The sequence below is a fragment of the Serinus canaria genome, chromosome 25 (assembly GCF_022539315.1).
Source record: "Serinus canaria isolate serCan28SL12 chromosome 25, serCan2020, whole genome shotgun sequence".
NCBI lineage: Eukaryota > Metazoa > Chordata > Aves > Passeriformes > Fringillidae > Serinus > Serinus canaria.
This window is the reverse complement of record NC_066338.1, coordinates 10555252-10576442: the sequence shown is the minus strand read 5'-3', so window position 1 is coordinate 10576442 and position 21191 is coordinate 10555252. Positions and strand designations below refer to the sequence as shown.

The 21191-nt window shown below is 66.8% G+C and overlaps 2 protein-coding genes across 3 annotated transcripts; one reads left to right on the top strand and one right to left on the bottom strand.

The window, feature by feature from the left end:
* Positions 1-19: 19 nt before the first annotated feature.
* CACNB3 (calcium voltage-gated channel auxiliary subunit beta 3) lies at positions 20-6871 on the bottom strand. 2 transcript variants are annotated; one of them, XM_050983809.1, is made up of 14 exons: positions 6763-6871; positions 6521-6613; positions 3698-3820; positions 3494-3616; positions 3301-3416; positions 3171-3235; positions 3060-3079; positions 2744-2824; positions 2485-2543; positions 2291-2400; positions 2051-2202; positions 1876-1971; positions 1646-1795; positions 20-1170 (listed from the first exon to the last, which is right to left on the bottom strand). In XM_050983809.1, the coding sequence occupies exons 1-14, from the start codon at positions 6802-6804 to the stop codon at positions 886-888; spliced, it is 1515 nt and encodes a 504-aa protein (XP_050839766.1). In that variant the 5' UTR covers positions 6805-6871; the 3' UTR covers positions 20-885. The 2 variants fall into 2 exon arrangements, with proteins under 2 accessions (XP_050839766.1, XP_050839765.1); XM_050983808.1 differs by lacking the exons at positions 6521-6613; positions 6763-6871 and adding an exon at positions 4873-4986.
* Positions 6872-9174: 2303 nt separating this feature from the next.
* Positions 9175-20763, top strand: ADCY6 (adenylate cyclase 6). Its single transcript, XM_050984883.1, has 22 exons — positions 9175-9220; positions 9847-10681; positions 12112-12261; positions 12351-12472; positions 12581-12692; positions 12759-12886; positions 13613-13771; positions 13860-14001; positions 14081-14209; positions 14670-14695; positions 14795-14942; positions 15483-15580; positions 15654-15741; positions 15815-15931; positions 16002-16160; positions 17331-17506; positions 17588-17620; positions 18141-18270; positions 18647-18910; positions 19605-19809; positions 20334-20458; positions 20544-20763. Exons 2-22 carry the CDS (start codon positions 9848-9850, stop codon positions 20670-20672), a joined length of 3474 nt encoding a protein of 1157 aa, XP_050840840.1. The 5' UTR covers positions 9175-9220; position 9847; the 3' UTR covers positions 20673-20763.
* The last annotated feature ends 428 nt before the right edge of the window (positions 20764-21191 follow it).

The following is a 21191-nucleotide window of genomic DNA, read 5'->3' as shown; positions in this document are numbered from 1 at the left end:
AGACACGGACACCAGCACCTCTGAGCACTCGTGTGTTTCTGAAACCAATTACAGGGAAATCAGTGCTTTCTACAAAAGAAATTATAACAAATCTGTGGCCCCCACCCATTTCCCCCCACTTCCCGCCAGTAATAGCGGCGGGGGGGGCTCAGCCCACGCCAGGACCCCCAGCCGAGGGCAGTGGGCGCCGTATTTACAGGACTGTGGTGACGTGCGGTGACAGCATGGGGACGTTGGGGACGGGGCAGTGGGTGCAAGCGTGGAGCAGCCCCCACAGCCCGGGCAGCCCCCGCGGGGCCCTCCCCATGCCGGGGGCAGCGGGGGGTGGCTGCGGTGACCGGGGGCGGGGGCAGGGGTGGGGAATCGGTGCAGAGCGAAGCGAGTGGTGTGAGCCACTCCTCCCGGGGGTCCCATGCAGGGGTGGGGAGGGGGCAGGCCAGGTCCCGGGGGGTGAGCAGGCACCTTCCCTTTCTTCCTCGGTTCTGTGCGGGCCGGGGGATGCTGCTACAACTGCCCCCCCCTCCTCACCTCCCCTTTTTGGGGGGGGGGGGTACCCACTGTCCATGGCAGCTGCCCTGCGGAGAATGAGCCGACCTGTGACACAGGGCCCGGGGTGGGGGGACACTGAGGCAGGGCGAAGGCGTGTGTCTGTCCCCAGGCTCCCCAAAACTTCAGCGGGGAGTCCCAGGGCATCCCGGCCGCCGGCTCCCCCCACCCCACCTCGGTGTGCTTATGGCTGAAAACGTGCCCGGGGGGGCCGGGCGAGAGGAAGCTGCCGGTGCGGAGTTCGATTGTCTGAGCACCCCCAGCGCGGGGCTGGGGCGAGGCGGGGAGCGCCCGGGGTTTGGGGGGGCCGGTTCCCAGCCGTGCCCCCCCCTCCCAGCCCTAATAGCTGTCCTTGGCCCAGGGCCGGCTGCGCTGCCAGTTCCTGTCGTGGTTGCGCTCGCTCGGGCGCTCCGGCGTGCCGGGGCCGCTGCCGTGGTGCCGGTGCGGCTGGTACAGGTCGGGGTAGGGGTCCCCGTACTCCTCTTCCTCCTCCAGGTGCCGCGAGCTGCGCTGGGATGTGGCCCCCCAAGGCTGGGGCGAGGTGTCCCCAGCCTCATCCGATGGCATCAGGCTGTCGTGCTCCAGCGGCGAGTGCTCGCCCCGCTCCCCCAGCAGCTGCTGGCTCTGCGGGCAGGGGGTGGAGCCGTGGGGGCTGCGTGTGCCCCCCCCGGCCCTGGCACCCTGTGCTGGGTCTCCGTGGGAAGCAGGGAGGGGGCTGCGTGTGCCCCCCCGGCCCTGGCACCCTGTGTCCGTGGGAAGCAGGGAGGGGGCTCTGTGTCCCCCACCCCATCTTTGGAGCCCTGTGCCAACTGCCCACAGGGACTGGGAGGGGGCTGGGGAGCTGCATGCCCCCCCAGACTGGGCACCCCCATAAGGAGCACGGAGTGGGACCCCAATTCTGACCTGTGAACCCCCCACCCTGTTCTGTGGACCCCTGTATCAGCTGTCCCTGGGGAGCACAGAGGGGGCTGTGGGGACAGTGTGGGGGGCTGTGTCCCCGCAGTTGCCAGTGGGGAGCAGGGAGGGGGCATGGGGACAGTGTGGGGGGCTGTGTGTCCCCCCAGATGCCTGTGGGGAGCAGGGTGGGGCATGGGGTTACCTGCAGGCCTGGCAGGCCGGTGGGTGAGGGGACAGCGTGGGGGGCGTGTGGAGGGTGGTGCGTGGCACGCCAATAAACTTCCAGGTATTCAGCCAGGTGCTCACAGGCGTCCTCCAGCTGGTTCTCATCCAGGATCACATCAAAGAGCTCCTGGGGGGGCAGGTGAGAGGGGTCAGGGAGGGCTCGGGGGTCCCCCAGGCATCCCCAGGGCGGGGCGACAGGTGGCTCACCGGGGGACACTGCACCAGCTTGTCAGCTGCCATCATCTGCACGTTGAGGTGCTTCACCTGCGACTTGCCCCTGGACTTGATGAGGCGCTGCAGGACCTGGGGAGGGGACAGGGGGGTGACAGCACCGCGGGGGGCAGCCAGGACCCACCCCCCCAGAGCCGTGGTGACCCCTCACCTTGGGGGAGGACACCTTGACGTAGACAATGATGGGTGCCAGGGAGGTCTTGGCCAGCTGGGCTGGGTGGTTGATGGTGTCAGCGTCCAGCACCACCAGCTGCAGGGACTTGGCCAGCTCAAAGATTCGTTCGATCTCACTCTGCACCTCGGCTGGGGGGACATGGGGGGGGGCCGTGTCAGGCTGGGCTGGCCCTGGGAGGAGGTCCCTGCACCCAAGACAGGGAGCCTGGCCCCTCACCAATGCTGGAGCGGGTGGTGGAGCGCTCCAGGATCGCCTGCTTGCCCAGGTTGTTGAGGATGGAGCGCTTGGCCAGGGACAGGTCAGCTGTGATGTGGGTGATGGAGATCCTGGGGGACACAGGGACACCGTGGGCACCTGGGGACCCACAGGCCATGGAAGGAGGTGGGTTCTGGGTGGGGTGATGCTCTCACCTGCCATCGAATCTGTGCTTGAGGAAGTCGAAGAGGGCTTTCTGCATCATGTCGGTGACCTGCCGTGGGGCCGCCGGCCCGGTGAGCCACAGCAGATGGCACCGGCAGGGAGGTGGCAGCCGCTCAGCACCCTGCCAGCCGCCCTCGGCCGCGCCATCTGCCCTCTGCCGGCACACCATGGGCAGGGAAGGGACAAGAGACACAGGCCACCACCCTGAGGGCACAACGAGGCCACCCTCCACCCCCCCTTCCCCCGTACCTCATATCCTTTCAGCGAGGGCCCCACCAGCACCACGGGCCGCATGGAAGGGACCACGTCATAGGGTGGGATGTGCTGCGTCTGGAGGGGTACACGGGGGTGTGTCAGTGCCCTGTGCTCCCACCCCCAGCCCGGGAGGGGTCAAAGAGCCTTTTCCACAGCATCCCGGAGCCCTCCCAGCCCCATAACCAGGGAAGAGAGGGGGGAAGGGGTCTCTGCTCCCAGCCCACCCCAGAAACAGCCACTATTGGTGCTGCTTGCAGCCCCCCTCCCCACCACCTCCTGACCAGGGCACAGCCCTGCACCTGGGACTCACCTGCTTCTGCTTCTGCTTGGCTTGGGGAGAGAAGAGACAGAGGTTGGTGACAGTAAAGTAGGGACCCCCTCAGGACACCCACGATTCCCCTGGGCCAAGATCTGCCCTTACCTAAGGAGGGGGGAGGCGATCGCCGGCTCCCACTGTCGCCGAGGCCCGAGGCATTGCCAGCTCTCCTGGGGAAGAAGGGGGTGAGCGAGTGTTGGGGGTCCTGGAGTGGGGCCAGGGGTCCCATCCCTACCTGGCTTTCTGCTCCTGCTTGAGCCTCATGGCTTCCAGGCGCTGGGGGCTGGGAATGAAGGCGATGTCCCCCCCCTCCTTCACTAGGCGCCCGATCCACCAATCATTGCTGTATTTCTGGGTGAGGACAGGGCAGAGGTGAGAGCAGGGGAGGTGCCTGGCCCTGAGCTGACCCCCCCAGCACCCCAGCTGACCTCCTTGATGTGCAGGAAATCTTTGGCTTCAAAGTTGATGGCGGCTCCCTGCACCGGGCACTCCTCATCCAGCGCCCCGCAGTAGCTGACATTGGTGCGCACAGCGAAGGCGACCGGCTTGTGCTGGGGATTTTGGGGGTGATCAGCACCCCTGGGCTCCGGCAGCAACCCCAGGCCATGCCCTGGGTGTCTCCCCATCCATACCTTGGCCCTCTCGAGCTGCTGCTGAGCCTGGCTCTCCACCTCGCGCCGGGCGCCCTCACGGTCCTCTTCCAGGGACACGTCGGAGTCCAGAGAAGGGCGGCTGGTGTAGGAGTCCGCCGAGCCCTGGGGAAGCGGGGCTGAGTGCCGGGGGGCTGCGAGGGGAACCCCCACAAAGAAGGTCCTCGTGCCGAGGCGGTGCCAACCTCGGGAGGGGACCCTGGTGACCCCCTCCAGCTCTGGCGAGTCCACAGCGGCATCAAGCCGGGTGTGTCAGGTGGCATCACCCAGCACAGCTGCTCTGGGGTGAAGCCCCCACGTGCTGGGGGGTCACGGGGGAGACCCCCGCAGACCCAGGGATGGGGAGATGACCCCTGTCACGCTGGCATGTGGATCTTACCCCTGCCGCCCCCTACCCTGGGGTGCTCAGCCCAGCACCCCCGGCTCCCCCTCCCCGCCGCGCCGGTATTTACCCACCGCCCGCTGCGCCTGGAACAGGCGCAGAAGCTGCGGTGAAATATTTATAGGTCCCTGAATGTGGCTGAGCCCCCCCCACCGAGGCCCCCCGGGCCCTGCCGGGCTGAGCTCAGCGCCGCCCCCCCCCCGCTAACCTGCACATCCCACCCCGCTCACACCGGGGGGAGCCTGGACCCCCCCCGGACAATATGGTTTCCCAGCACAGCCCCCCCCAACATGGCCTCCCCAGCACGGCCCCCCCAGCATCGTCACCGCGCCCCGAGCATCCCCCACCCCCAGCATCCCCAGCATGGCTCCGCAGCGTTCCGGTGCTGCCCCCCAGTACGACCCCCCATCATCCCCAGTGAGTCCCCCAGCATAGCATCTCCAGCCCCCCCTCACGCAGGACCCCCCCCGGCCCGGAGCATCGCCCCCCGCGGGGCCCCAGGCCGTGGGGATCGGGGTTCTCTTCCCGCCCGGTCCCGGTCCCGGCGGTACCTGCCCGGTTTCGGGGGGGGGGGGGGCGAGAGCGGTGGCGGCGGCGAGGAACAAAGGGCCGGGGGGCGGCACAGCACCCCCCGTACCGGGCATGAGCCCCTCACCGGGCACGGTCCCCCCCCGAGGCGCAGCCCCCTCGTGCGCCATCGCCACCCCGGGGGGCGCAGCTGCCCCCGAACCCACTGCGGTCCCCCCGATACCGCGGCCAGTACCGGAGCCGGTACCTCGTTGAGCAGGAAGGTAGCGCTGGAGTCAGAAAACGACATAGACGGGGCGAGCCGAGCCGAGCCGCCCGCGCCCCCCCGCCCCGCTCCACCGGCACCGGCTCCGGTTCCGGCTGCGGCTCGGGCTCCGGCTAGCCCTGCCCGCTCCGCCGCCACCGCCCCTCCCCGCCCCTCCCCGCCCCCGCCTCCCACCGCCCCCTCGGAGCTCACGGAGCCGCCCCCGCCGCTCAGCCCGGGGGGAGGAGTGGGTGTGTGTGTGTTGGGGGTCGCCGTTCCCCCTTCCCGGTGCTGGCGGGGGGCTCCGGCCCCTCTCCGGTGGGGACCGCGGGGGGGCTGCGCTGGCAGCCGGGAGACCCGAGCGGTCCCGGTGAGCCGCACCCGGACGGGTCACCAGCGCAGCTCCCGGTGCCCCGGGGGGGGAATAGTTTGCTAAGAGAGCTCTGGGTGAGAGGAGAGTCCCGGGGCAGCGGCGGAGGGGCTGTGCCGCCTCCCGCAGCGCGCAGCTCGGAGTTCCGGGGCGGCGGCGGGGGGGTCCCTGTGGGTACCTCCATGCTCCGGTGCAGCGGCTCCGGTCCTGCCCCGAGCCGGCAACAGCCCCGTCTGCAGGGCGAGCCCTGCGGCGGGGCCGGAGCCGCTCCCGCCCCCCCCCCGCGCCCCCCCCCCCCCCCCCCCCGCCCCCGAGGAGGGGGGCAGCGACGGGCCCCGGGGGACCGGGCCGGCCCGCCCCGTTAGAGCGCAGCGGGACCGGCCCCGGCGGGACCGGCCCGGGACAGCTCACGGCCGGCCCGGGGACATCGGGACAGAGCTCGGAGGGGTGGGGGCTTTGGATAGCGGCGGGACCGGCAGCGGACACCTGCACCGGGCACCAGGCAGGGAGAACGGGCCCCGGTACCGGACACATGGCGGGGCCCAGCCGGGCCCTCTCCGAGGTGCTGAAGGGGCCGCGCCCGGTGCTGGGCCGGGTCGCGGGGTCCCCGGGGGTACCGGGGAGTACCGGAACAGCAGGTGCTACCCCATGAAGGAAACGGGATGCTCAGGCCGCTCTGCGCCTCCTGGGGCCGCCCCGACAGGAACCCACCGCCCTCCGCGGAGCCTCCCCGGTACCCGCTCACCCGCCGGCGGCCGGGGAGGGGGCGCAGCTCGGGGCCGGAGGAAACCGAAGAACCGGTTGGGGGGTGGCGGGGAGATCCGTGCCTCTCCCGGGCAGCGCGAGGAGGCGGCCCGGTGCCGGTTGAGGGAGCGGCAGGGGAGCCCCGCGGCCCCTTCTACAGCCCCGCCTGGCCCGTTCCTCTTTCCCTGCCTCAGTTTCCCGGGGCCGCCCCCCGCGCCGCAGTGCCGGTGCCCGCCGCCGGCCCGGCCCTGACGCAGCACTCGCTATTTTTAGCCGCGGGGAGCGGCTGTTGCGATGCTACCGGCGCCCGGTGCCGGCGCCCAGCCCCGGTCCCGGGGGAGCGGCGGGGCGGAGGCGGCCCCCGAGCTCCCTCCAGTGCGGAGGTTGGGGTGGGAGATACTCGGCCGCTCCCCACCCCCGGTCCGTGCTTTAATGCAGAGCCGCAGCAGCGGCGGACCCGGGGCTGGCGGAGCCGCCCCGCCCCGCTGCCGGTGCTGGTCTCGCTGCCGGTGTAGGTACCGGTGCCGGCCCGCTCACCTGCCTGCGGAGGATGCTGGAGGTGGTGTCGGACGAGGTGCTGCCGTCCGAGCGCTTGAAGCGGCTCTTGCGCTTCGGGAGCCTCCGGGGGCTCTGCGGCGAGAGCAGGCGGTGAGCACCGGGCGGCTCCAGGCGGTGCGGCCCCGCCGCGGAGCAGCCACCGGCGGTCCCCGGCTCTGCGGGCAGAACCGAACCGGGCCGCACGGGGCCCGCGACGGCCGGGAGGGCTCCGGTCTGCTCACCTGGAAGGAGCCGGAAGCGTCAGGCTGCGCCGGGGCGGACATCCCCGGCGGCACCCACCGGAGCCCCGGGGATCCCGGCGGGGCAGCCCCACACCGGACCGCGGCGCTCCGCGGGGAAGGGCCGCGCCGCCGCCACTGCCGCGCTCCGCATCACACGGGGCCGCCGGGGCGTCCCGACCGTCCCCGCCCCCGCCTGCCCGCCCCCGCGCCCATCCCCGTGGCGGCCGGTCCGCGCCCCCGCAGCTGGGCAGCCACCGGGAGGCACCGGCAACGGACCCTGCCCACAACCCGCAGCGGTGACCGGCCGCGCGGTACCGGGGAAGGGGAGCCCCCCGGGGCCGCCGCAGCCCTGCCCACGCGTGTGCGGGGATGCGGGAGCCAGAGCCCCTCCGCCCTCATCCCCCCGGAACTGCTCCCGCAGTCACCGTGCCCCTTCCACGGCTCTTTTTGCCACCCCCACACAAGGGCATCATCCCCCCCACGGGGTTACGCCCCCAGAGACTCCCGCGTGGGGCAGGCGGGGCCGTGGGGGGCCGCAACCCACCCACCCCACGCTCCGTCTCCCCGCCATGCCCACGGTGTTGGCCGGTTCCGGTGCTGCAGCATCGCCGGACCGGAGGGGCAGACGGGGACCGCGGGTCGCGGGGGTGCACCGGGAGCCCCACGGAGCCCCAGCAGGACCCCCCCATCCCCCGCGCGGCGGGACTTCCGCGTGGGGCCGCAGGGACACGGCCCCGCCGGCGGCTCCTAATTAATGATTAATCAGCGCTCCCCGGGGCCCGGCGCCGGGGCGGGGGGGGGGGGGGGGGGGCGCGGCCCGGCGCCGCCGCTGCGGGGGAGGGAAGGGGGGGCACGGGGAGGTTCTGCCACGGGGGGAGGGCAGGGCCGGTGCCACGGTCACTCGTGGGGGTACAGGGCGTGGGGAGCGCAGTGAGGGGGTGCCCTGTGCCAGGCTGGGCATGAGGGTGCATGGAAATGTGGGGGCGTCTGCAAGGGTGGGGGCGTGTGTGTGCAAACAAGGGGGGCTGTGAGTGTGTAAGGGGTGGGTTGGGGTGTGTGTGCAAACAGGGGGGGCTGTGAGTGTGTAAGGGGTGGGTCAGAGTGAGGGTATGTGCAAGGGGGCTGTGAGTGTGTAATGGGGATATAAAGGGGGTGTGCAAGGACTGTGTGTATGAAGGTGGGGGTGGTGTGTGTAAGGGCTGTGTATGTGTGAAGGTGAGTGTGCAAGGGGTGGGGGTACCTGTGTGTGCAAGGCAATGCCTGTGAAGTGTGTTGGGTGTGGGTGAGGAGGGTGTGTGCCCCTGTGAGTGTGTGCGTGTGCAAAGGGTGTGTGTGAAAGGGCTGCGTGTGCAAGCTGCGTGGGTGCACCCGCACCAGCGTGCACACCTGCTGTACCTAAGGGGTTGCACAAGTGTGTGAACACGGGGATTCCTGTGTTTGCACACACATATAGAGGGGTTTATGAGTGCATAACGGGGCTGCCTGAGTGTGCAAGGATGTGCATGTGCAAGGGCGTGTAACTGAGCGAGGAGGGTGTGGATGTGCAATATCTATGTGTGCAGCATGGAAAACGTTTATGCAAGGGTTTGTGTGTGCGTGTGCAAGGGGATGTGTGTGTGTAGGGGTGTGTGCAAGGCAGCGGGTGCACGCCAAGGGGGAGCAGGGGGATTCGTGTGCGTGCAACACGCGTGTGCCAGGGTGTGCAGTGCGTGCGTGTGCAAGGGGGGCACTGGGATGTGCGCGGGGGGAAGGCACTGGGGGTACTAGGTTGGGTGTGCAAGTGACACACTCGGGGGGGATTGTGCGGACACGGGGGGGGGCCCGCCGCGCGTGTCCCCGCTATCCCCGCCATGTCGGTGCGTGTGTCCGTGTCCGTGCGCGTGTGCGCAGCCCCGGGGGTGCGAGTCCGCCCCCACCGCTCCGGGCCGTACCGGGCCGTTCCCGCCGCCGCCGCTGCGCCTTTAAGGCCGCCGGCCGGGAGCGCCCGGGAGCGGATCCGGGCGGGGGGGGGGAGGGGGGGCGGGCACCGGCCGGGGCGGGCCGGGGCTGCGCGACCGGGACCGGGACCGCCACCGCCACCGGGGGCCCGGCCTGGGCGCGAGATGGGGCGGCCGGAACGCGGCGCGGCCGCCGTGTAGGAGCGGGCGGCGGCGGGGCCGTGGCGGGGCGCGGGGCCCCGCGGCCGGCAGCGCCGCAGGCGGAGGTGAGCGGGGCCGCCCGGGCGCACCGGGAGCGGCGGGAGGGGCTGGGGTGGGGGGGTGGATCGGGGCGGCGGCGGCGTCGGGGATCGGGACCGGGACCGGAACTGGGATCAGGGCAGGGGGGCGACACCGGGCTGGGCCCCCGGGCGGCGGGAGTGGTGCGGCCCCGGGGGACTGCGCGGTGCTCGGGGGGCGTCCGGTGCGGCGGGAGCTGCCGGTGCGGTAGGAGCGTCCGGTGCGGCGGCCGGAGGGCGCTGGTGGGTCCCGGTGTACGGGCCGGGCTCGGCGGGGCTCCCGTGCCCAGAGCGGGGAGGGAGGGGAGGAGGGAGGCGGCCGCCGCCACCGGGGCCGGCCTTTCCCGGTGGCCGTTCTCCACCGCCGCTTGCCCGGAGCAGGGACCGGCTGCCACGTCCCGGCTGGTTCCCGGTGCCCCGAGGTGGCCGTGCCCGGTAAAACCCATTGGCTGCCGTTCAAGACAAACAGGGCCGGGACGCCCGGGTCGGTCCCAGCTTTGTCGCAGGTCGCTGCACCGGGAAGGGCGGGCTCGGGGCGGCCTCGGCAGGGCCACGCACCGGGCACCAGGGACACTGGGCACCGGGACAACGGGAACCCGACACCGGGAACCCAGCGCTGTGCACCAGGATTCTGGCACCGGGCACCCAGCACCGGGACACTGGGGCATTGCGAACCCAGCACTGGCCCTTCCCACAGGGCCCATGGGGGCATGGAGAGCTGGGACTTGGGCTCTGCATCCCCCAGGCTGGTGGTGGGAACATCAGAACCCTCCACTCCTTGCACGGCCTTCTACCCCTGTGGACACCGGGGTCCCTGTTGGGGTGTCAGGGTGAGGGACCAAGCTCTGACCCCTCCTCGGTGCCCACAGCATGTCGTGGTTCAGCGGCATCCTGGTGCCCAAGGTGGACGAGCGGAAGACGGCATGGGGGGAGCGCAACGGCAAGAAGGGCCCCCGGCCCCGAGCCGGCCTCTGTGGCCCCCGCTACATGAGCTGCCTGCAGGACCCTGAGATGGAGCGGGGCGCGGGACCTCCCCGGGGGCTGCACTGCACTTGGCAGGAGGATCACTACGGCAAGAAGGGGGCCGCGGGCGACCTGGGACTCAAATCTGTGGACACGGGCTTGGAGGACGGCGAGGCCAAGGGGCCGAAGGGAGCGGCGGGACATGGGGGGCGGCCGTCGGCCGGCGAGTGCTGGCGGCGCCTGCTCCAGGTTTTCCGCTCCAAACGCTTCCAGTCGGCCAAACTGGAGCGGCTTTACCAGCGCTACTTCTTCCAGATGAACCAGAGCAGCCTGACGGTGCTGATGGGAGTGCTGGTGCTGGTTTGTGGGGTGATGCTGCTCTTCCTCTGCCTGCCCGGTACCCCCCACGTGCCGGCGGCCGCAGCGCTGGCCGGTGCCACGGCGCTGTTCCTGCTCCTCATGGTGCTGTGCAGTCGCAGCGCCTTCCCCCAGGACTACATGTGGGTGGTGAGCTACTTGGTGCTGGGGCTGCTGGCCGGGGTGCAGGCGCTGGGGACGGTGGCCGTGGCTCCCCGAAGTGCTGCCGAGGGCGTTTGGTGGAGCGTTTTTTTCATCTACATCACCTACACGCTGCTGCCCGTGCGGATGCGGGCGGCCGTGCTGGCCGGGGTCCTGCTCTCCGCCCTGCACCTCGCCATCGCCTGGCACCGCAACGCCGCCGACCCCTTCCTCTGGAAGCAGGTAGGGACACACCTGGGAGGGGCTGAGCCCCGCGGGGTCCTGCCCACCTGCAGGTGGGACCTCCCGTCCCTGAATACCGCTCTGCAAATTTGGGATTTTTTTTTTGCACTTGATGGAAAGTTCTAGATGCAGGAGGGGCTCCTTGCCTACCCGGGGATAGGGGGCCCTGGGGGAGGTTCCATGCTGGGGTCCCGTGGTGGGGCGGGGTGGGCCCCTCATCCTGGCACAGACCCACCATTGTGGGCTGCACCGGGAGGAAGGGGCACCCACAAAGCCCCCGTTGTAGAGCTGGCGGAAACCCCTGAGGAGGGACACAAGTCCAGGGCACCAGGGCAGGGGAGTGGCCGTCACCCAGGGAGGCTGGGACGCTGCCAGTGTCCCCTGTCCTGCCTCTCTGAGGTGGTGGGTGCTCCCAGAGGGGTGCACAGAGGGGTCCCCCATCCCTGGGACCACGTGTTCCCAGCCCCAGCAGCTCCCCCTCCTTGAGCAGAGCCACTCATCACCGTCACCCTCGCCCTGCCTGGCCAGGGCCAGGGCCACGTGCCGTCCCCGCGGGGCACAGGGCGAGGAACAAAATGACATCCGAGGCCAGCGGAGTCACGGGTAGGGCCGCCCCCCTGGGGAGGGTTCACCCTTTCAGGGCAGGAGAGATGGAGCTCCGGGGGATGCGATGGGGCCGGGGAGGGGATGTGAGGCCTCTGCTCCCAGTGTCCCAGTGTGCTGGAGTGCTATAAATAGCCCTGGCCCCAGTCCCGGGGGATGGGGACGGGGGAAACTGCAGCTCCCTCCGCAGTCATCTCCGCTTTCTGACTTCCTCTGCTTCCCGAGGGCGTCCCCATGACCCCCATGCTCCAGGACCCCATGTACCCCCTGGCTCCTGTATCCTCAGATTCCCCCTGCTCTGGTTTTCTACATCCCCACATCTCCACATTCCCCCTGCCTTGGGTCTCCAGGTCCTCCACATTCACCCTATGCATGTCCCCTGTGTCCCCAAGTCCCCTCTGCCACCCTAACCTGTGTCCTCAGACCTCTGTGATCCCCCTACCCTGTGTCCCCGTTGCCCCACCTACCCTGTGTCCCAATGTCCCCTTTGCCCCCCATCCTGTCTCCCCAGGTCTCTGCATCCCCTTTTCCATAGTTTCTCGCAGCCCCAAGTCCCCCATGTCCCTGCAGCCCTCTTGCCCTATTTTCCCATGTCCTTTGGTGCCCCACGTCCCCCTGACCCTGTCCCCTCCTTGCCCTGTGTCCCAGAACTCCCATGTCCCCCTGCCTTGAGCCCCCATGTTCCCACACCCCCCTCTTTGCCGCCCCCTGTCCTCCCCTTAGCAGCACCCACCATACCAAAGCCAAGGTTCTGTGCTGCAGAGGAGGGTGGCAGAGCTGGCTGGGGGTCCTTGGGTGGTCTCACTGAGCCCACCTCCCCCCCCCAGCTCAGCGCCAATGCCCTGATCTTCCTCTGCACCAATGTGGTGGGGGTCTGCACCCACTACCCGGCCGAGGTGTCGCAGCGCCAGGCCTTCCAGGAGACCCGGGGCTACATCCAGGCACGCCTGCACCTCCAGCGGGAGAACCGTCAGCAGGTGGGACGGGGGATCCCGGGGGTGCCCGTGCTGAGCTGGGGGTCCAGCAGCACCCCCTGACCCTGCTGACAGGACTGCTGTGGCTGTAGGAGCGGCTGCTGCTGTCAGTGCTGCCACAGCACGTGGCCATGGAGATGAAGGAGGACATCAACACTAAGAAGGAGGACATGATGTTCCACAAGATCTACATCCAGAAGCATGATAACGTCAGGTACTGTGGGGACAGGGGTGTGGGGGAGCTTTGGGGGAGGCATCGCTGGGGGAGGGTGTCTGGGGCAGTGTGTGGGCCATCCCCAGCCCATGTTCTTCCTCCTGGCAGCATCCTCTTCGCGGATATTGAGGGCTTCACCAGCCTGGCCTCGCAGTGCACGGCCCAGGAGCTGGTGATGACACTCAACGAGCTCTTTGCCCGCTTTGACAAGCTGGCTGCAGTGAGTAGAGGGGCTGGGGGACTTTGGGGGGTCCTGGAGCCCTCCTGACATGCTTGTGCCCCCCAGGAGAACCACTGCCTGCGCATCAAGATCCTGGGGGACTGCTACTACTGCGTGTCGGGGCTGCCGGAGGCGCGTGGGGACCACGCTCACTGCTGCGTGGAGATGGGCGTGGACATGATTGAGGCCATCTCGTGAGTGGGGCAGAGCTGGGGGCTGTGCCCGTCCCCAATGCCACCAAGCTTGGGGGGCTGCACCTGGCCCTGCTGTGCCCCTCCCCTGGGCTGGCACATCTCTGGTGCCACCACAATTTGGGGGTCCGCATCCAACCCTGGTGCTGGTGTGTCCCCATTGCCATCACAATGTGGGAGATGGCATCTCCTGGGTTGGCATGTCCCAAGTGCCACCACAACCCTGAGGAGTTGTGTCTGCTACTGGTGTGTCCCTGGTGCCACTGCAGGTTGGGGGGGCTTGCAATTTTGGCAAGTCCCAGGGGGCACTACAGCTTGGGGGACAGGTCCCATTCCTGGTGCTGGCACATTCCCAGTACTCACCAGTCTGGGTCACAGTGCCTAGGGGGTGCCATGGGGTGCTTGGGGGTGACATGGTGCTATGGAGTGTGCCATGGGGTGCTTGAGGGTGTCATAGTGTGCTTGGGGTGCCATGGGGTGCCTGGATGGGCTGTGGTGCCTCAGGTGCCTGTGAGTGCAGTGGTGCTTTGGGTTGCCTTGGGGTGCTGTGGTGCTTGGGAATCCTGAAAGGCTTTGGGGTGCCTGGGAGTGCCATGAGGTATCTGGTGCCAGTGGGTTGCTGTGGTGCCTGGCAATCCTGAAAGGCCAAGGGCTGCTTGGGGTTGCCTCAAGGCACCTGGGGGAGCCACAGCGTGCCCGGGGGTGACATGGTGCCGGTCCCATCCGCAGGCTGGTGCGTGAGGTGACAGGGGTGAACGTGAACATGCGTGTGGGCATCCACAGCGGGCGGGTTCACTGCGGCGTCCTGGGGCTGCGCAAGTGGCAGTTTGATGTCTGGTCCAACGATGTCACCCTTGCCAACCACATGGAAGCGGGCGGCAAAGCTGGGTGAGCCAGGCTGGAGGGGCTGGGCTGGGGTCTGGGGTGGGGGGTGCTGGGCACGGAAGGCTCAGTACCTTCATCCTTCCATCCCCAGGCGCATCCACATCACCTGGGCAACGCTGCAGTACCTGAACGGGGACTATGAGGTGGAGCCGGGCCACGGGGGTGAGCGCAATGCCTACCTCAAGGAGCACAACATCGAGACCTTCCTCATCGTTGGCTGCAGCCAGAAACGCGTGAGTTGGGGGTCATCTGAGGGGCAGCAGGGGCGTGGGAAAGCTGGGGTCACGCCCTCATGGCCGTGTCACCCTGCAGAAGGAGGAAAAAGCCATCCTGGCCAAGCTGCAGCGCACTCGTGCCAACTCCACCGAGGGGCTGGTGCCACGCTGGGTGCCCGAGCGCTCCTTCTCCCGCACCAAGGACTCCAAGGCCTTCCGGCAGATGGTGAGCAGCCCCAGGAAGGGCATTGGGCATGGGGGGCCCTCACCATGGTGCTATCAGCCACTCACTGCCATTCCGTGGCTGTCAGTGGCTTCCCCAGTCCTGCCCACAGCCCTCGTGGCTTCCTCCCCTGCCTGCAGGCCTCAGGGAGTTCCTAGGTGGCCCCTGGTGCTCAGCAGACCTTGGAGATCCTCCTTGTTCTCACCAGTCCTGGGCACCCTTAGAGGTCTCCCATCCTCACTGGTGTTAGACATCCCCCCTAGATCCCTCCCTCCTCCCTTTGCAGACCCCTGGGAACCTCTTGTTCTTGCCAAGAACCATTGGGGACTTCTCCTGCCCCATTTACCCCTGGAACTCTGTCCTCCATCCTGGGCCACCCTGGGGAGTGTCCCATGTCCTTGTCACTCATGAGGGTTGCCCCCATCTGTGCCAGTGTCTCTGATACCTCCCTTGTGTCTCCCAGGGCATCGATGACTCCAGCAAGGACAAGTAAGTGTTCCATGCTGGGCTGCTGGGGGGGTCGTGACCAGCCCCTCCCTGGGGCAGAGCTGGGAGCCTGGGAGGGTCCTGACCCCCCCCATTCCCCAGCCGTGGTGCCCAGGAGGCCCTCAACCCTGAGGATGAGGTGGATGAGTTCCTGAGCCGGGCCATCGACGCCCGCAGCATTGATCAGCTCCGCAAGGATCACGTCAAGAAGTTCCTTCTCACCTTCCAGACCCCTGAGCTGGAAAAGAAGGTTGGGGGGCCCTCTGTTCCCTTTGTTCTGGACCCACCGTTCTGTCTGTCTCTTGAAGTCCCCTCTGCCCTGACCCCATCAGCATCTTTGTCCTCCCATCTCTCCTCCATCCCCTGGGGTCCCCCCTGTCCCCTCTCATCCCCTGGGGTCCCCTCCCTACATCCCATTCCCTGAATCGCTGGAGTCCCCCCCATCCCATGCCCGAGGGTCTTCCTGTCCCCTTTTTCCCCACCCTCTGGGGTGCCCCCTTTTCCCTCCATTCCATTTCTTGCATCTCCTGGGGTTCCCCATTCCCCTCTATCACACCCTTTGGGATTGTTCCTGTCCCCCCATATCCCATCCTCTGGGATATCCCCAGTCCCCCTTCATCTGCATCCCTTGGGGTCCTCCCATTTCCCTCCATCCTGTCCCCCAGGTTCCCCCCCATTCCCCTCCACCCCATTCACTGGTGTGCCCTCAGTCCCACCTCTATTCTTCCCCTGAGGTTCTTGGGGTCCCCCCCTCTATCCATCCAACCATCCCACCTCCCCGTCTCCTCAGTACTCCAAGAAGGTTGATGACCGTTTTGGTGGCTATGTGGCCTGTACCCTCCTCGTCTTCTGCTTCATCTGCTGCCTCCAGATCCTGGTGTTCCCCCAGTAAGTGCTGCAGCCCCCCCAAATACCAGCTCTGATCCCCCAACCACATCACTCACCTCCCACCTCTCCCCAGCTCCTCGCTGATGCTCGGGGTCTACGTCAGCGTCTTCGTCCTCCTTGCTGCCATCCTCTTCATCTGTGCCATCTACTCCTGCGTCACTGTGAGTACCTGAAGGCTAGGAGGGTTTTTGGGGGGCTTGGCCATGCCTGACAGGCTCCTTGGTGCCCCCCCAGCTCTTCCCCACCGCCCTGCAGCAGCTCTCCCGTGGCATCGTCCAGTCCCGTGCCCGCAGCACCGGCATCGCCGTCTTCACCATCCTCCTCGTCTTCATCGCTGCCTTTGTTAACATGGTAGGGTCACGGGGGTCTGGGGGGGCTGTGGGGAGCTGTGGGGCACCAGCTCACCCCTCTGGCCCCCCAGTTCTCCTGTAGCCGCGTGGCCCTGCGGGACTGTGCTGCCCGTGAGCTCAACATCACCCCCGGGTCCGTGGGGCCCTGCCAGCTCCGTGCCCTCAACTTCTCCCTGGGCACCCCCATGGGCTCCTGCCACGGTGACGGGCTGGCCTGTGACTTCCCCGAGGTGAGTGGCCATGGGCACCGCCTGGCACAGGGCATGGTTCCCACAGGGGTCCCTGCTGGTGCCAAGTCCTCCCTGGATGCTGACAGAGGGTCCCCATGGGTGCAGTGTCCCCAGGAATGCTGGCACAGGTCTCTGTAGGCATTGTGTCCCCAAGGGTGCTGACATAGGGTCCCCATGGGTGCAGTGTCCCCAAACATGCTGGGACAGGGTCCCTGAAGATGCAGGGTGCTGGAATGGGGTCTCTGCAGGCACTGTGTCCCCAAGGATGCTGGCATAGGGTCCCAGAGGGTTCAGTGTCCCCCAGCATGCTGGCACTGGGTCCCCATGGGTGCACGGTGCCAGCACAGGGTCCCCACACACACAGGGTGCTGGAACACTGTGTGTTGCTCGGGTCCAAGGTCCTCAGTGGGTGCTGGCACTGAGCCCTTGAGGTTGCTGGGTGCTGGCACAGTGTCCCCAGGTGTGCAAGGTCCCTGGGCGTGGGGAGGTGCTGGGATTCCTGGGGTGCTGCAGGAGTTCCAGGGGTGCTGCAGGGTTCCCAAGGGTGCCATCCAGTGTTCCTGAGGTGCTGCAAGGGTTCCTCAAGTGCTGTCTGGGGTCACTGGGGTGCTGCAGCAGTTCCTGGGGTCCCAGCTGTTGTTCCCTGGGTGCCATTCAGGGTTCCTGGGGTACCATCTGGCGTTCTTGGGGTGCTTCAGGAGTCCTGTGGTGTTGGGTGGTGTTTCCAGGAGTGCCATGTGGGGTTCCCATTCTGCTGCAGTGGTTACTGGAGTGCTGCAGAGTTCCCATGAGTGCTGTCCAGGGTTCCCCAGGAGTTTCATCCTGGGTGAGGGCTGGGGTTCCTGGGGTGCCATCTGGGGCTCCCAGTGTGCTGCAGAGGTTACTGGGGTGCCATCAGGGATTTCCAGGAGTGCCTGCCAGTATTCTCAGGGGTGTCTGCCAGTATTCCCAGGGTACTACAGGGGTTCCCAGGGTGCCATCCAGCATTCCAAGGGTGCTATTCAGGGTTCCCCAGGGTGCTACAGGGCTTCCTGGAATGCCAGTCCTGGTTCTTGGGGTGCCATCTGGGGCTACCCGGCTGCTGCAAAGATTCCAGGGGTACCATCTGGTGTTCCTGGGTACCCTCTGGTGGTCCTGGGGTGCTGCTGCATCTCACCATGTGCCCCCCAGTACTTCAGCTACAGCGTGGTGCTCAGCCTGCTGGCCTGCTCCGTCTTCCTGCACATCAGTAGCATCGGGAAGCTGCTGCTCATGGTGGCCATCGAGGCCACGTTCCTGCTGTTGGTGGAGGGGCCTCACGCAGCCCTCTTTGACAATGCCGACCTGCTGGTCCTGGCCAATGCCCTGTGAGTGTCCCCAGTCCCCCAGGGGTCCCCACCTTGGAGCTGTGTCCCCACCCCACTGACCCCTGGCTCCTGTCCCCACAGGCCCCCTTTCAACATGACCCAGGGAGGAGAGTGGTGAGTGGGAAACTGGAGCCAGTGGAGACCTGGATGTAGGGATGTGAGGGTGGGCAGAAGCAGGAGGGTCCCTTGGGGGTCTGTGCTGCAGTGTTGGGGGGTGGGTACAGCCTCAGGGTCTCTGGTGTGGGCTCAGCTTTGGTGTCTGGGTGCAAATTTGGGGCTCCTTTGGGTGGGTGAGTGGATCTTTGGGGTCTACCATGCAGATTTAGGGTCCCTGGGATGGGAAGGTGAATGTCTGGGGTCTTGGATGCAGCTTTGGGGTCCCTGAAGGGGGTGAGTGCATCTTGGGGATCTGGGTAGATCTTTGAGTCTGAGTGCAGGTTTTGGGTCTCTTGGATGAGTGGGTGAATCTTTGGGGTTGGGTGCACGTTTGGGGTTCCCCTGGGTGGGTGAGTGGGAATGTGGGGGTCTGAGTGCAGATTTGGTGTCCCTGGAGTGGGTGGGTGGATCTTTGGGGTCTCTGGGTGGGCAGGGATGGGTCCCCCAGCCCGCCTCAGGGGTCCTGGGGGTCCTGCAGCCCAGCAGAGGGGAAGGTGGCCCTGCGCTACGTGACCCCCGTGGTCCTGGCCGTGTTCGCCCTTGCCTTGTACCTGCACGCGCAGCAGGTCGAGTCCACCGCCCGCCTCGACTTCCTCTGGAAGCTCCAGGTAGGACCAAGGTGTGGGGGGCTGGGAATGACCCTTTTCCTGAATCCTGAGACTGGGACCGACCTCCTCCCTGCACCCCAGGACTGGGGCGACCATGAGGCTGGGACCAACCCCCTCTCTACACCCCAGGACTGGGGTGACCATGGGGCTGGGCCCAACCCTTTCCCCGCACCCCAGGACTGGGGTGACCATGGGGCTGGGACCAACCCTCTCTCTACACCCCAGGACTGGGGTGACCATGGGGCTGGGACCAACCCTCTCTCTACACCCCAGGACTGGGGTGACCATGAGGCTGGGACCAACCCCCACCCCACACCCTGATGCCGGGGTGGCTGTGAGGTCCTGTGTCAGCTCCCACCTGGGTCTGTGCCCACAGGCGACGGGCGAGAAGGAGGAGATGGAGGAGCTCCAGGCCTACAACCGGCGGCTGCTGCACAACATCCTGCCCAAGGATGTGGCCGCGCACTTTCTGGCACGGGAGCGGCGCAATGACGAGCTCTACTACCAGTCCTGTGAGTGTGTGGCCGTCATGTTCGCCTCCATCAGCAACTTCTCCGAGTTCTACGTGGAGCTGGAGGCCAACAATGAGGGTGTGGAGTGTCTGCGGCTGCTCAACGAGATCATCGCCGACTTCGATGAGGTGCTGGGGCAGAGAAGGGGCGAGGGGGTGCATGGGGGCAAAGTGCACGGGGATGGGGTGCAGCAGATGGGGTTCATGGGGCGCTGGAGAGGCTGTGGAGCAGTGGGGATGAGGTACAGGATGTACTTCACCCTTGGAGAAGCCATGGGACAGCTTTCATGGAGCCACAGGAATTGGTGCAGGGCGTGCTGGAGAGGCTGTGGAGCAGCATTGATGGAGTGCACAAGGATGAGGTGCAGAAAGATGGGGTGTTGGAGAGGCTGTGGAACACCAGGTTTGGGGACAGGGTGCAGGAGATGGAGTGCACGGGGTGCTGGAGAAGCTGTGGAGCACCATGGATGAGGATGAGGTGCAGGGACCACAGACACAGGTTGTGGGAGAGGCTGTGGAGAGCACCATGAATGAGGTGCAAGATGGAATGCACAAGGTATGGAGAGTCTGCAGAGCACCATATTTGGGACAGGTTGCAGGAGGTGGTGTGCAGGGGGTGTTGGATGGGTTGTAGAACACCGTGGAGGAGGTTGGGGTGCAGGGACAGATGTGGTCATGTGGAGCAGCACTGGTGGAGCCACAGTGCAGGGTGCTGGAAAAGCCATGAAACAGCATTGATGGAGCCACAGGATGGAGTGCAGGATTTGGGGTACCCATCTCCCTGTCAAGGTGCTGTGGGGGTGACCCCAGCCTGTCCCCCCAGATCATCAGCGAGCAGAAGTACAGGCAGTTGGAGAAGATCAAGACCATTGGCAGCACCTACATGGCGGCATCGGGGCTCAACGCGGCCACCTACGACCGCGAGGGCCGGAGCCACATCGCGGCACTGGCCGACTACGCCATGCACCTCATGGAGCAGATGAAGTACATCAATGAGCACTCCTTCAACAACTTCCAGATGAAGATTGGTGAGCCCTTGCATACCCCTTGCATGCCCCTTTGCACCTCCAGCCAGCCCTTGCTGTTGTTTGTGGCTTTGTGCTGGCGGCTCTTGCAACCCTTTTTCCTCTCTCACCCCCTCCCTTTCCTAATCACCTCTTCTTTTTCCCTTTCATACCCCATTTTCCTCTCTCACGCCCCTTTTCCTTTTATACCCGTTTTCTCCCCTCCTGCCCTTTTTGCCCTCTTGTAACCCCTTTTTCCCCCTCACCCCCTTTTCCCCTCTCACCTCCCCTTTTCCCCTCCACATTCCTCTTCTCCCTGTCACTCTCTGCTTTTCCAATCTCACCCCCCCAACCCTTCTTTTCCCCCCTCACCTCTCTTTCCCCCTTTTCCCCTCTCACCTCCCCTTTCTCCCCTCCACATTCCTCTTTCTGTCACTCTCTCCTTTTCCAATCTCACCCCTCCACCCCTTCTTTTCCCCCCTCACTCCTCTTTTTCCCCTCTTCCCCGAGTGTGGGGGTCATCCCTGACTCTCAGCCCTGTCCCCCAGGCCTGAACATGGGCCCAGTGGTCGCAGGGGTCATCGGGGCTCGCAAGCCCCAGTATGACATTTGGGGCAACACCGTCAACGTCTCGAGCCGCATGGACAGCACTGGGGTCCCCGACCGCATCCAGGTCAGTCAGGGGTGGGAGGGACACAGGACACCTGCCCAGAGACCCCTCAAGGTCCCCCCCCTTACCCCCGTGTCCCCTCCTCCAGGTGACAACAGACCTGTACCAGGTGCTGGCTGCCAAGGGCTACGTGTTGGAGTGCCGGGGGCTGGTCAAGGTCAAGGGCAAGGGGGAGATGACCACCTACTTCCTCAATGCGGGCCCTGGGGGCAGTTAGGGGGGGGGTCCTCATGGTGTCCCCCCACGCTGGGGACTCCCCCAGCCTGTGCCAACCTCAGGCAAAAAAAAAAAAAAAAAAAAAAGAAAAATCCCCAAATACACATATTAAAAAAAAAGGGAGAAATAGACACAAGGAGGTGGTTGGGGGGGGTGTGAGGAGGTAACCCTGTGCCCCCCGTCCGCGGGTGTTTTAGGGGGTGTTTCCCAGCCCTGCACCGGGGTGTTTTTTGTGGGAGGGGGTCATGGTAACCCCCCATCCCTTTGCTGAACCCTCCCATGTGCCAAAGAGGGGAGATGGGCCCCCCCCCCGAAAAGGGACTGCAGGGGGTTTTGGGGGCGGGGCGTCCCCAGCCCCCTCCATGTGCCAAATTGAAGTGCCGCCTGCGGGGGTGGGGAGGCGCAGGCCCAGCATCTCCGCAGCCCCCTCACCCCCCGGGGGTCCCAGCTCCCTTCGGGGGGACTGTGGAGGGGAGGGGGGGAAGACCCTCCCTCTTTTAAATGCAAAAAAACCTAATGA

What these genes read in the sequence shown, in the direction of transcription:
- CACNB3 (XM_050983809.1), bottom strand. Translation starts at nt 6,804, where the DNA reads ATGTCCGCCCCGGCGCAGCCTGACGCTTCCGGCTCCTTCCAG. An exon ending in AAGCAGGAGCAGAAAGCCAG is followed by an intron (nt 3,236 to 3,300) that starts GTAGGGATGGGA and finishes CTTCTTCCCCAG; the next exon opens with GAGAGCTGGCAATGCCTCGG. An exon ending in TCAAGGTGTCCTCCCCCAAG is followed by an intron (nt 1,972 to 2,050) that starts GTGAGGGGTCAC and finishes TCCCCTCCCCAG; the next exon opens with GTCCTGCAGCGCCTCATCAA.
- ADCY6 (XM_050984883.1), top strand. Translation starts at nt 9,848, where the DNA reads ATGTCGTGGTTCAGCGGCATCCTGGTGCCCAAGGTGGACGAGCGGAAG. An exon ending in TCGCTGCCTTTGTTAACATG is followed by an intron (nt 15,932 to 16,001) that starts GTAGGGTCACGG and finishes CTGGCCCCCCAG; the next exon opens with TTCTCCTGTAGCCGCGTGGC. An exon ending in TCATCGCCGACTTCGATGAG is followed by an intron (nt 18,911 to 19,604) that starts GTGCTGGGGCAG and finishes CTGTCCCCCCAG; the next exon opens with ATCATCAGCGAGCAGAAGTA.